Source organism: Xyrauchen texanus, chromosome 27 (assembly GCF_025860055.1).
Source record: "Xyrauchen texanus isolate HMW12.3.18 chromosome 27, RBS_HiC_50CHRs, whole genome shotgun sequence".
Lineage (NCBI taxonomy): Eukaryota > Metazoa > Chordata > Actinopteri > Cypriniformes > Catostomidae > Xyrauchen > Xyrauchen texanus.
Genome location: NC_068302.1, coordinates 10,421,441 through 10,434,665, shown reverse-complemented (window position 1 = coordinate 10,434,665; position 13,225 = coordinate 10,421,441). Strand labels below are relative to the sequence as shown.

Genomic DNA, 13,225 nt, shown 5'->3' with positions numbered 1-13,225 from the left:
GGGTTAGGGAGTAGGTTAATAAAATATTACTTAATTTTGCCTGTATTTCATCATTTACAACACAAAAATACAACTCACTTTTGCTGCCACCCTGTGGACATTTCAACTCAACAACTCTTCCAGCTTTAGCCACTGGGGCAGTGGTTTAAATTTCAGTTAGCACAGACTGATTTCAGCAACAAACTTTCAAACTTTCTTTTCCCTGTCACCCAATTCACATTGTGTTCAGTCTGTATTAAATGTAGGGACTGTTTTGCATGCTCTAACAATACAAGCATGAACAAACAGCATGTGCTTCTTACACATGCCATATGAGTCGTCAATTTGTAATCACTCAATAAATAGATTAATGCTGTGTTAAGTTTTATAACTGGTTCAATTTAGAGTGTGCTTACATTGGATCTGGGCCATTCGGGACATGACTGTGGTAGAAATTAATGGCTCAACACGTCTGTGTGCTGTCATCACATGTCAACACTTTGACATTGAAGCTCTGAACCCAAACAAGAATCCATGTCCACTTGTCATCTGTGTTTTTTACAGCATCTCCAAGACTTTATTTAAAGGGATACCCATGTGTATATTCTGGGATGGGACTGTGGGGGGCTCCTAGATAGTTTGTTGTTGTTGCTAGGTGCCTGAGCGAGACTCTTCATTGGGTTATTTCCATCACGAAGTTAGCGCCAGCAAAGCTGCTCGAGACGTGAATAAATAAGATCGGGTTTCAAGGTCTCAGATCTCACCGGCACTTTGTAAACTGAAAGGGGGTGTAGCAAGGGGGGAAAGAAAGAGGGAGGGGTGGCAGACATTCATTTGAATACATCACATCGCTCTTACTCTGAACCACCCACTCGCAAAAATCCATGGCCGACGCCCTTGGCATCCTGCTGGGTCCAACGGAATTCCGGTCTGATGAGAAGATCCACTGCTTAAGTCCTCTTATACTTGCCGTTCACTCACACACACACACACACACATATAGAGATTACCTCTGTGGGTCTTTAGCTCTAAGGCATGTGAAAAAGCTGATTTTCCTATTATGTGCCTTCCAGGGTGTGACTGCTTAAATTATACAGTACATCTCAAGGAACTGCTCTGATGTTCGATTACAGTTTAATAAACATCTGTATTAGTTCCCTACCACAGGGATTGTAGATTGTCCCACAATAGGTTATGAATTCACATACAGTAAGTCCTCAGTACTTACCCCCTTTAAGCACAAATCTGCAGTGTCAGTGGCATTTATTTATTTCTTTTATTTTTTCATTTTTAGAGGACATTGCTATTACTCTGAGATCCCATGCACAAGTCCATGGAATCTGCGCCAAGATATCCGCTGAAAGTTTTGCTGATTTCCTAAGAATGGAATGGTCAGGCCATGTCCACACTAATCTTTTTCATTTTTCTAACGTCATTGTTTTCCAAAGTAATAGAGCAGCAGTAGAGAGCATTTCTGAAAAGTCTCAGAAAAGTTTCACATTGTGAAATTCAACCCGATCTCATGACAAGTCGTAATAATGGTAAAGAAAATGAAGATATGTCAACAACGTGTAACTTTTGCTCCCATAGAGGAAAATAAATAAAGCAACAAACAATGTTTTTAGGAATTTTTTCTAAGTTAAACCTCAAACCTAAACCTAAACATAAATTCTAACCCTTCATCAACCCTTAAACCTAACGATTACTATATTAGGAAATCACTGCTGTGTACCACAGAAGAAAGAAAACATCGGGTTTGAAACGAGACAAGGGAAGTGATTACAGCTTATTCAAATATATACATTTTCTTTAATAAAAGTGTTTGATAGGAGGCTATCTAAAATGTTATGCACATACTGCATCGATTTGGAATTATTTTTGTTGAATAGTTGATCTAAAAGTCTAACCTTTTCATATAAGCCACATCAGACAATATTTTACTATTTCGTCATCTAGTATGAATTATTACAAGTTGTCATGGAACTATGTTGGTAAATAATTTGGCTCATTTGATCATGCTTTCAGCTACCAATCAGAGTTAAGTTCTAAGCACAGTTTAATGTATTGTAGCATCATGATTTTCCCTCCAAATCAGTGCATGAAATGCAAAACAAGTCTACATATTTCGTCTGAGCCCACCCATGAGCAACAAAAAACAACCAACAGCAAACAAACTAAAAGGGAAACAATAAACCGGCTTTACCTAAAAATTGTAATCTCACAATGATATCAGTGATATCAGAAGTCTCACTCATCTTTGTTGCCAATAACTATTCACACCCTCCTGACTATCTATCTATCGTTAGCAACATATAAACTGATGTGTGGAGAAAACACTGCAATAAATGCCAATTGTTGCCTCTGTCACTGTGCCCAGGCAGATGGACTGTCAACAAATCACCTTTACATGAATGTAAAATAATTCAACTAATTAGTCAGTATACAGATATAAAGGTCAAATAGACTAAATGTGAATGAAAATGTACAAATAACAAAGATCTAAAAATCATTTTCCAATTCTTTGTAAGAGAACAGGTAAAATTTGAATCTTGCAACCTGTAATCAATACTACAGCTCAAAGCATTACATCAATTTACAGCATTAGTTCTCAACTGGTGGGTTGTGACCCGAGAATGGGTCAGAGGTCTGTTCAAATAGGGTCATTGAAAATGCTAAATGTAAATATTAAAATGCAGCTAACCATACAACTGTGCATTTAAGACAGCAAAATAAAACAGACCTATCAAATGGCTTCTCATATTTTTTGTTGTTGACATTATAGCATGTGCGTCCAGTCAAACTCGGCTAACCAAATTAGGCAGATACCAAAATGGGCAGGTAATGTGTAATGGGCGCATCCTGAAAAACCTACGCAAGACAAAAGAAAATATGACTGTGACAGGGTGGAGGACGGGGCCGGGTCGTGATTCTACACACCCGGCCCCTTATCAGGCTAATCAAGCCTCCGAGAGGGATAAAGGCTGACTGCAGATGGTGGTGCGAGAGAGAGAGAGAGAGAGAGAGAGAGAGAGAGAGAGAGTGTTTATGAGCAGCTGCCCCATGTGTGTTTGTGTGAGTGTTTTTTTATTTAACTAAATGTAGTTTATATTGTCAAGCCGGTTCTCGCCTCCTCCTTTCCATTAATCCCTTTACCCATTCTACAGTAAAGGAATAATTCACCCAAAAATGAAAGTCATAATTGTCACAATGTACTCGCACACATGTTGTTCCAAACCCATATGACTTTCTTCTGCAAAACACAAAAGGAGATATTTGAATGACTATCAGTACAATGGCAGTGGACAGTGCCTTGCTTTAAAGCTTGACAAAGTACCCAAAAGTATCATAAAAATGTTCATGCAACTCTTGGTTATTTTCAAGTTTTCTGAAGGCATACAATAGGTTTTGATAAGAAACGACTCCACCAGTGTCACCAATTGATGTCCAATGTGAAAAATGCATCCTGAAGCAGACCCAATGATTTACAGTTAGGAATCCTTGAACAGTCATTCTTCTTGGGGCAGAAAAGTTCTCATGAATTTTCAAAGTCATTTGAGGGGGCCAAGTGGCAGCCCTGTTACAGTCACACTTCCATGATAGCAGTAATTGCATGCGATGCAACTTAACTATGTGTCGAGAAAGGAGCATCCTGTTGACGTTACATCGTTAGTGCTTGATGTTGATTCTGCAGGAGCTAACAAAAGCCTGCTGGAGTCCTGTGATTAAAAGTCACCATTGTTTTCTCATTAGGGCTCCCAGGTTAGCAAAAGGTGTGAGTCGAGGCCCCTTCATGGAGATAGACCAACAGTGAGATGGGCTCTAATAAACATCAGGTGGCACACCCTTTTCTGAAAGAGCCTCAAAGCTTTAAATACAGAGGATGATCTGAATACATCCAGGTTCTTTCAGGAAGATTAATCATCCATCAAATGGCACTGAAATTAGGATTTGGATGAAACTAGGAGCTCACGATGACATCAGGGGCTTGACATCATAACTTTATCTTTGTGTTATTACTCACAAAAATACTGACTTGGTTTTGACTTCCTTGTTGTTTTCTCTTGACCTAAATGAGACAACTCCTAAACTATGAAGGTATGTGTGTGGAATTACTCTTGTCACATGGCCTCATGGTGAAGTTGAGAAGTTGCAAACGACTTTTAACTCAGCATATTCGTCCAGCTGAGTCCCTTTGAGCCAGAGTCTCTGGAGAGGAAAAGGTGAAAGACTCATGGGAGGGATCTTGACGTCTATCATTTTGGAGCAGTGAGAGATCCAGACGCACAGAGTACACTGCCTCTCTTCAGATGTGACAGCGCCAACACAACATCAAGAGCACCATTAAAACGCATCATCGCTTTTTAACAGACGATATGATTTAGAGAGAAGTGTGTTTGGGTAGAACACATATGATGGAACCCCGTAATCTTCTGGACTATATGTGGATAAGTTTTTCCAAATCGGATTTATCTGCGCATTTGTTTGCGGAGACGCACATCTGAGGGGGGTTTTAAAGATCTTTATTAGCGTATGGATTTGACTCAACTCAATTAATCAGGAGATCACAGCGAGCTGGGTTACCATTCAGGACATCCTTGGAATATTACTTTCTGTTAACACAATGTATGGAATAAATCAGCGCTGCTTGTACATGTGAGTATATTAACATTTTGTTATAGGCGTATATTGTGTGCATACATGATGCATTACATGACGTATATGACGTAATTCCCTATATATAAACATTTATCATCAACTAACTTTTCCTTTTTTTTTTTTGTAGATCTTTTCACTTCTTCGTGGTGTGGTGCCACGCGCAGGTAAATAAGTCTAAATACATTTTTATTTCATGTATTTAAAATGTGATCTTTACATTATTTAGGGTATTTAGGATGTCTTGTATAAAATTGTATTGGACTTTAATTTAGCCTAAGATTTATTTTTTAATTATCTCTCAAATATTTTATGGTGCACTTCCAAATATCGTTAAACAGGGTTCCTGTACGATCACGAAAACATTTTACTATTGTGGCTTCTGGACTGGAACAGTTATGTATTGGGAATTTAAATGAATATAATCGAATATATAATATTTTATATTCATTTATATTCATTTCTACAGCTTTAAAATATGTATTCGGCTGGTAATTACTCTGTGTAAATGTAATCTCATTACTTTAATTAAAAAAAATATTACCATAAATCACACGCGACTGGAAATATGTAAATTAATTGGCCAACAAGTGTGGGAACCCTGTAGCTCTTGCTGGCATTTACAAAACGTGAAGTTTTTTCTATTCCAGCAACAGAGAGAAATGTATGTGATTTTATTTTCCCTTTGCACCGACAAGGGGGAGAAGAATCACCCTTCTCCTAATTTTAAGCAGTATGTGAGGGAACAGGGCTCACTGACGGACCAGCTGAGCCGGCGGCAGGTCCGAGTCTACCAGCTGTACAGCAGAACGAGCGGCCGACACGTGCAGATCCAGGGCAAGAGAGTGACCGCCACCGCAGAGGACGGAAACACTTTCGGTGAGTCGCTAATTCATTTACAGTAATTCACTCACGGTAGGTTTCGGTGCAGATAGGGCTGTTGTCACATTTAAAGCGTCTGATTGGTTTATTGTCTGGAACAGGACGCGCATGTTTGCTGATGGTTCAAAGGACATTTCTTTGCTTAATCGTTCTCTTTTGTGTCGGTTAGGATGTGATCATTTGCTTCAAAATAGAGGGGAAATGGAGCTGATTTGGCTAGCCACGATTATAGTCAAATACACAAATCATCTTTGAAAAGCAATGCATTAACATTTTTTCCATTTAGGCTGTAATATTTCACTGATTGAATTAATTAAACAATCACTATGCAACTGACTATTTCCTTAAAATCCCAGTTACACACACTGAGATACATTTAAAACATTACATGGTGACATTAAAAGTCTTTGCATGTGGTAACATCTAATTTAACCAACATACCTAGTTTTACTATGAGTGAAACTAATCATTTAATATGACAGGATCAACCTGGTTGCTTTAGGTTACACCAACGAAGTGATTCTTAAAGGAATATTCCGGGTTCAAACCAAGTTAAGCTCAATCAACAGCATTTGTGGCATAATAGTAATTAACACACAAATGTATTTTGACTGGTGCCTCCTCTTCTTTATAAAAGCACAAATCTGGGTTCCAGTGAAGCACTTACAATGGAAGTGAATGGGACAAATCTGTAAATTTAAAAATACTCACTGTTTTAAAACTATATTTCCACGAGACAAACAATATGTGTGTTTACATGACTTTAGTGTGATACAATAATTGACTAACCTTTTCTGTGTAGTTATATCCAATTTTACAACTTCGTTGCCATGACGATGTAATGTCAACAAACCTTACAACCCTACAAAGACTGTAAAATGACGATTTAATGACAGTGCTTTTATAAAAAAAATTAAGCTTCCCATTTCTGTCTTTAAACCCTTTAAAAAAAAAAAGGTTGGCCCCATTTACTTCCATTGTAAGTGCCTCACTGTAACAAGTCAGGAAGAAATAGATGATTAAAAAGTGTTTTTTCAGTTAATGTACATGTTGTGTCTTCCTTTCGGTTACATTGGATTTTGTACCTTTTTATGGTATTTATTAATGGCTGTGAACCTGTTTCAGGCTGCATTACTTGATGCTAACATATTTTGTTGCATTACAGCCAGACTTTATGTGGAGACAGACACCTTTGGAAGTCGCGTTCGGATTAAAGGAGCAGAGAGTGGCAGATACTTGTGCATGAACCGCAGGGGAAAGCTAGTGGGCAAGGTATGTAAACTTACAATTTCACAACAATCTCACACAAGACATTTCTCAGAAAAAAAGGAATAGTGTCATTCCTAAACCTGAATGCTTTTGTTTCTGTGGGACACAAATGGAGAATTTTGAGGAATCTTTAAACAGCTCTTTTCCATACAACAACAGTTGATAGTGACCATGTCTGTCAAGCACTAAAAAGGATAAAAACAACATACAAGTATAAACACAATTAATCCATTCAACTTGTGTGCTTTGTGCCAAGTCTTCTAAAGCTGCTGACCAAATTTTAAGTTGTTATTCACTGATAATCTTCCCCTGCATCAAAGCTCTGAAATCTGCGCTCATTTTCAAAAATAGCATGCAGACACATCGCAGACATGTTTTTGACAGCATTATTTCTTTCACACAATATGCCAGTTTGAATATGAGGAATGGAGAATGAGATTTGAGAGCTGAAGCGGAGGGAAATATTTTCAGTATATAACAACTTAAATTTAAGTCTGTACTGGATTTCAGGATTTAGAACCACTGGCCTATACAAAGCTGTGCATTAGTCATATAAACTACATTTTTGGTGTGTTTTCTGTGACAGTGCTCTGTGAACTTGTGGCATGAAAAAGAGCTGCAGAAATGTTCTTCAAAAATGTTTCCTTTTGTGTGACATTGCAAAATAAAAACATGAGGGTGAGTAAATAATGACAGTTTTTTTTTGGGGGGGGGACTATTTTTTTAATGGTACTGGTATAACTAAAAAACTAATTGAAAATCAAAGGATATTGAGAAAAGGCAAGACAAGTTGGGCATGGGAACAATCAATATTTTTCTCGTCATGATTACTTGTGAAGGGGCATGCTATCAGAGAAGTGGATTATTAGCATTCCTTAGACAAACTGTGTCAATCCCTTAAATTTCACAATTATGTATTTTGAAAAGATGTAGTTTCCATATGTTCAAGAGTGCAAATGTTATTAAGAGATAAACAGTAAAAGTAAAACACATTGACTACACATTTTGTCAAAATTGAGTTATGTCTAAAATGGTGTCTGTTAAACTTTGATCTGTCTTGTAACAGAGAAAACATAGTGTGAATATATTATCATTCACAACTGTATTTGTATGTAGTATTGTCAAGCTATAGAGATATAGTTTGAATGATATATTCTCTAAGAGAAGTGAAGATCAGTGTAAACAAAAAAAGCTCTTTGGCTGAACTTGATTCAATCGTACACAGTGGTTCCACATGTTTAAAATGAGTTTTCTTAACTTAAAATGACTATATAATCTCAACACAAACACTTTGTGTAGAATGCAAATAGTTGAATTGGGTAAGCCCAACAAAATTAGACTTGTAAATGTAACTCAGATAAATCTCTAGCTAGTGAAAGTGAATGTTAGCATGCTAGATACATGCTGTTTGGAAGCACTACAGAGTGTAGTTTAGTAATTATACTTGGGTTAGCATAATATTTGCTCAATGAAGCAAGCATTACATTTCTGTGTGGCATCTACCTGTCCTCATCGTAAGCTCAAGCTCCACTTTTCCCCAACAATAGTAACCCCAAAAACTCCCACACCTGTAGAGGAAACTGCTTTCACACCCATTCTGCGATTAGTCAGGCGTCACGCTACTTCTTTCCCAATTCCAAAGTGGAAGATGTCTTCAGCAGCACTTTGGATTTGCCATGAGACAGCGCTGGGGCAACTAGATAGAGACAGTTCAAAAACGTTTTGAATTCCTTTTGTAATTTTGGAAACGCTTGAATTCAGAGGCTGTAATTTAAAGGTCCATTAAGTATAGTTTTTGACATATTTGTTCAAAATGATGTATACTCACATGAAATGAAGATTCCAGTCATTATATTTACCTATAAAAGGATGCTTTATTCTATGGAAGGCAGGTTGGTTACTATGGTGGTCACTGTTTTGAGATCAATAAACCTCCATGCTGATTGGTTTTAAAATAAAATTAATAAGCTCTGCCGAATCAGTTGATTTGGAAGATGAAGAATAGTCACACAAACAAACTACAACCCTACATCATTTCCCTTTAATTCCCTTCTCACTATACAAAAGATCAGATTTTTGGGTGATTTTTAAATTTGGCTAATTCGTATGATATCGTACGACTTTCACTACAGCCAATGGCGTCGCTGGTCATCGACTAATACACGACAATAACTTGCTTCTGTCACACACAACCGCCTCCTATCATGTTTACACACTCTACTGATAGGTTAGGTTTTGATTAGAGGTTTGGGTAAGGGAAAATATTCATAAGCATGTCCTTGACACCTCGCGTGCATAACTCGCGCTTCCGCATTACACATCTGGGCAATTGTACATGATGAAATGGTATGAATTCATATGAAATAGCCAACTTGTAAAATATGCAAAAAATGTTCATGAGATCAGCCTGTATAATAGTCTGGATTTTTTCGTTTGGGGGATGTTTTTGTCTTTAAAACTTCAAACGTTTTCTGCATATTGACTGCAAATCATTTCTCAATGTAATATATACATAGCCTTATTACTCCACATGAAAAAGATGCATTTAAAGACGTTTACGCATCTTTTTCAGGCATTGGGAGGGTTACTTTTAGGTGAAAATGTATTCCACTACAGATTACAGAATACATGCTGTAAAATGTTATTTGTAATGTATTTCGTTAGATTACTCAAATTCAGAAACGTAATCTAAATACTTTTGGATTACTTCAATGCTGGTTTTTCACTTGTCTGCCTGTACAGTAAGACAAAGCACACATGTTAAAAATACACTATCTTGTTTTAAGGATTTTTAGATATTTTTACAGAACAACAATACAAAAATTCTCACCAAGAATAAGATTTTCGCCCTGGAGCTTGACAGAGCACAAATCTGAAGGCAGGGATCTCAAGACAAGTTTTTATTAAGACGTGTTTAAACTACGTTAAACTTGACACAGTGACATAAAAACAGTACGTTTATGAAGCAACACAACCGAGACACTTCAAAAGAGTCCGTGTTTTTCTGAACTGTAGGCCAAAGTTCAATATTGTGGAAATAAGCAATATATTACATTCTAAAGCCACTTTTTGTATTGTCTTGTTTAATGCTTCACTTGTGTGCCAAAATATTGTAATACATTTTTATTGCCTGTATTATAATTATATTAATTATATTACAAATTTGATTCGATTGACAGCTCAATCAAAATAATTTTGAATGTAACTGTATTCTGATTACCAACTATTTAAATTGTAACTGTAGCGGAATACAGTTAGTAATATTTTGTATTTTAAATACATAATCCCGTTACATGTATTCCGTTACTCTCTAACCCTGGAGGCGGAATAAATGTATTTAACCAGAAATCACAATCATGGAAATTAATAAACCCGAACAATTTAAATGTCAAGACAACTGCACAGCGAAAAAATGCTTTTAGGGTCACTGATTTGTCACTTACAACTCAACAACACTTCTTATTGTAATCTAATGGACCTTTTTCACAGACTGTAATGAATCGTTTCCACCTGATTTGGCAGCGAAAATCTAGCAAACTTTAATATTGAGTTTAAGTTTATTACATTATGCTTTGTGTTATACTACCATGGAATAAGTTTTAAAAAATGAATTACTACTTTCTTCATTAGTAATTTTTTACTAAAAGAAACCCCCTTACTGCGAGGGGGTTTGAATTACAGCTGCTGAGACAGTGACCGTAAATTTGGCATCTTCTCCCATCTGTCTTAATCCACCGCTCTCTAATTTTTTTTCCTCTTCTGGAAAGCCATTCAAACGTAATAGTGTTTTTTTTCTTTTGCTCTTGTAGCAAATGGGTAAGTAAAAATGATATTTGCTGTGATCTCCCATTCACTCGTTTACCAAATCCCGGAGTGTGAAAAAGGTCTGTGCTGTTCTAATGTTTTATGGATTTATGTATGTATGTGCGATTCTATAATGGAAAAATCAGCAGTCTTTTGAGACTATTTTGACCATTTCTAATTAATAATTTCTATATTAATGCAATTTTAACATTTACAAGGAGTTTACCCGAAATGCAGATAGTATATTACTTTTCATGGCCAATCAACATATTGATTTCTGAAACAGTTATGATTGTTTGGACTTTTGCTATGAAGGACATTTAGAAACTGGACCTTTTGAAACTTAAATTGAATACCTCTGATTTTAGTTTAATACATGTGAATTTTGCATAAATATTTTCTTAAATAGTTTCTTATCGCTTCAAGCTAATAATTCTTAACATGTGTTGAAGAATTTAATTAATTCATTTGAAAAACGCGATTGATTAATATGTCGTTAAACATGTTCTGTGCAATAATATATGACTGAAACCTTTCTTTATCACAGCCCAATGGCCGAGGAAGGGATTGCATCTTCACAGAGATCGTGCTGGAGAACAACTACACTGCTTTCCAGAACGCTAAATATGAAGGCTGGTATGTGGCCTTCAGCAGGAAAGGTCGGCCCATCAAGGCTTCCAATACCAGGGAGAACCAGCGAGAGGTTCACTTCATCAAGCGCCTCCACAAAGGTCCACTTCCCTTCCCAAACTCAGACCAACCCAAACAATTTGAGTTCATTAGCTTTCCACCGACCCAACGGGCTAAACGCAACAGAAAATCCCATGCTTCTTCCTAACACCATGCCACATGGACTCATCTGACTTTTTTATTTTAATAATAAAAAGAGGCAGCTTTATTTTTGTAAATGTTTGTACTTAATGGACTTGTAACAAGCCAACCATGCTGAATGGATGCTCATTGTAAAGGGGTGACTTGTAAATACGGTATGACAGTAGAAAAGAATCTATGTATTGTAAATAAGGTGGCATTTTTATGCGTTGCGTGAGCATTTTGTACAGACTCTGAAGACAACATGCTCAATATTAAACATGATAAAAGAGATATTTAAGAGGGATATACTGTATATGTAAGATGAAAGAAATCAACATCAGTTTAAAAGATGTTTGACCTTACCTCATGTGTCATGAATAGAAATGAGAAAAAATAATACAAGGAGTTTGCAAAGGATTCTTACTAATTATTAGCCAACTGTGAAGAACTTCAGTGTGAAAAGTGAAATATATATATATATACATATATATATATTTGACTTTTTTGGTGAGCAACACTTTTAACATGAATAGATTTTATAAAATGTAAAAATGGAGGCAAACAAAACAAGGTTTTATTAAATCAACATGCAACAGCATACTATAATTGGCAGAGAGTCTAAGGACAGTGAAGTGAGAGGATTGGTGGCCACCTCCTGTATTACCACTATCTGCTGCCACCTGCTGCCATTCTACTGCCAATGCAGGGATGATCTAGTGTAGGGGCCAAGAGGTCAAGGTTTGGCTGGTTAGCCTGGTCCAGTTAACCCTTCTACTGGTACATGCTGTAACTAAACCATTCTGGGGGCAAAAAGCATCTCTCTCTATTGACAACCATTCAAAAGTAGCCTTCTGTAGTATTCTGACAGAATAAATCTTTTTTCAAGAAGACATTAAACTGTGTGGTTTCCCATCTGTGCTCTGCCCTCAGTTAAGCATTTCTGAGCAGGCAGAGTGGTTTAATCCTTTCAGTCACAATATAATGAATGCACTTTTAAACACTATGTTATTTTACAGTGCTGTGGGAAATTATTTGCCCCATCCTGATTTCTTCTCCTGACACCTCGATGATGCTCAAAGTAAGCTTGTCGCGATTATTAAATAACTGTCTGATCGCGGTTATTTGCTCTAACCGTGGTTATTTGAGACAACCGCAATTATAGGGTACTCAAATTCTAATCACATTTTAATGCCCAAATAAGGGAATTTTAATCAAATATACTGTGTAAATGCCATGAACGCCGCGTTTGTGTGTAATTCAGTTGAACTCAAGAGTCCGAGTGTCACTGAGCCCCACCATAGGGGTCAACCAGCTCCTGTCCTAAAGCGATCTGATGTGTGCTGTCAGAGGAGGTTTGCGCCAAACTCCCCCGAAAATATTAACAAACAAGTATAAACTTTGATAGTGAATTCAAAGTGGTCCGGTTTCATTTTAAACAATGGTGTAATGGCAAATGTTCCTGGTTCATACATGCTGTGTTAATGACATGCAGTGACACAGAGACACACTCTTACTCTTATATATGTCAGATGATAAAATTATGAAACAAAATCTCAAAGATTTTGCTTGATGACAAATAAGGGATCGTGGGTTTAGTCAGAGCATTAAAATAATGTGTCAAAGTGAAGAAATTAGGAAATAAATATTTTGTTCTTGCATATTATAATATAAATATAATGTATGAATATACATGAAATATATGTTAAAAAAATAAGTGCAAATGTAAAATTGACCAAAACTAAAGTACAAAAACGTCTAGGTTACGTATGTAACCTCCGTTCCCCGATGGAGGGAACGAGACGTTGTGTCAGAGAAGCGACACTAG

General features: G+C 36.7%; 1 protein-coding gene across 3 annotated transcripts; it reads left to right on the top strand.

Annotated features, from left to right (window-relative positions):
- The first annotated feature begins 4,199 nt into the window (after positions 1-4,199).
- Positions 4,200-12,280, top strand: fgf17 (fibroblast growth factor 17). 3 transcript variants are annotated; one of them, XM_052094648.1, is made up of 5 exons: positions 4,200-4,632; positions 4,763-4,799; positions 5,367-5,511; positions 6,680-6,786; positions 11,135-12,280. In XM_052094648.1, exons 1-5 carry the CDS (start codon positions 4,601-4,603, stop codon positions 11,423-11,425), a joined length of 612 nt encoding a protein of 203 aa, XP_051950608.1. In that variant the 5' UTR covers positions 4,200-4,600; the 3' UTR covers positions 11,426-12,280. The 3 variants fall into 3 exon arrangements, with proteins under 3 accessions (XP_051950608.1, XP_051950607.1, XP_051950606.1); XM_052094647.1 differs by having other exon boundaries at positions 5,364-5,511; XM_052094646.1 differs by having other exon boundaries at positions 5,331-5,511.
- The last annotated feature ends 945 nt before the right edge of the window (positions 12,281-13,225 follow it).

Coding starts and splice junctions, on each gene's coding strand:
- fgf17 (XM_052094646.1), top strand. CDS start 4,601: ATGTATGGAATAAATCAGCGCTGCTTGTACAT. Junction 4,800..5,330: donor TGGTGTGGTGCCACGCGCAG/GTAAATAAGTCT, acceptor TGCACCGACAAG/GGGGAGAAGAATCACCCTTC. Junction 6,787..11,134: donor GGGGAAAGCTAGTGGGCAAG/GTATGTAAACTT, acceptor TCTTTATCACAG/CCCAATGGCCGAGGAAGGGA.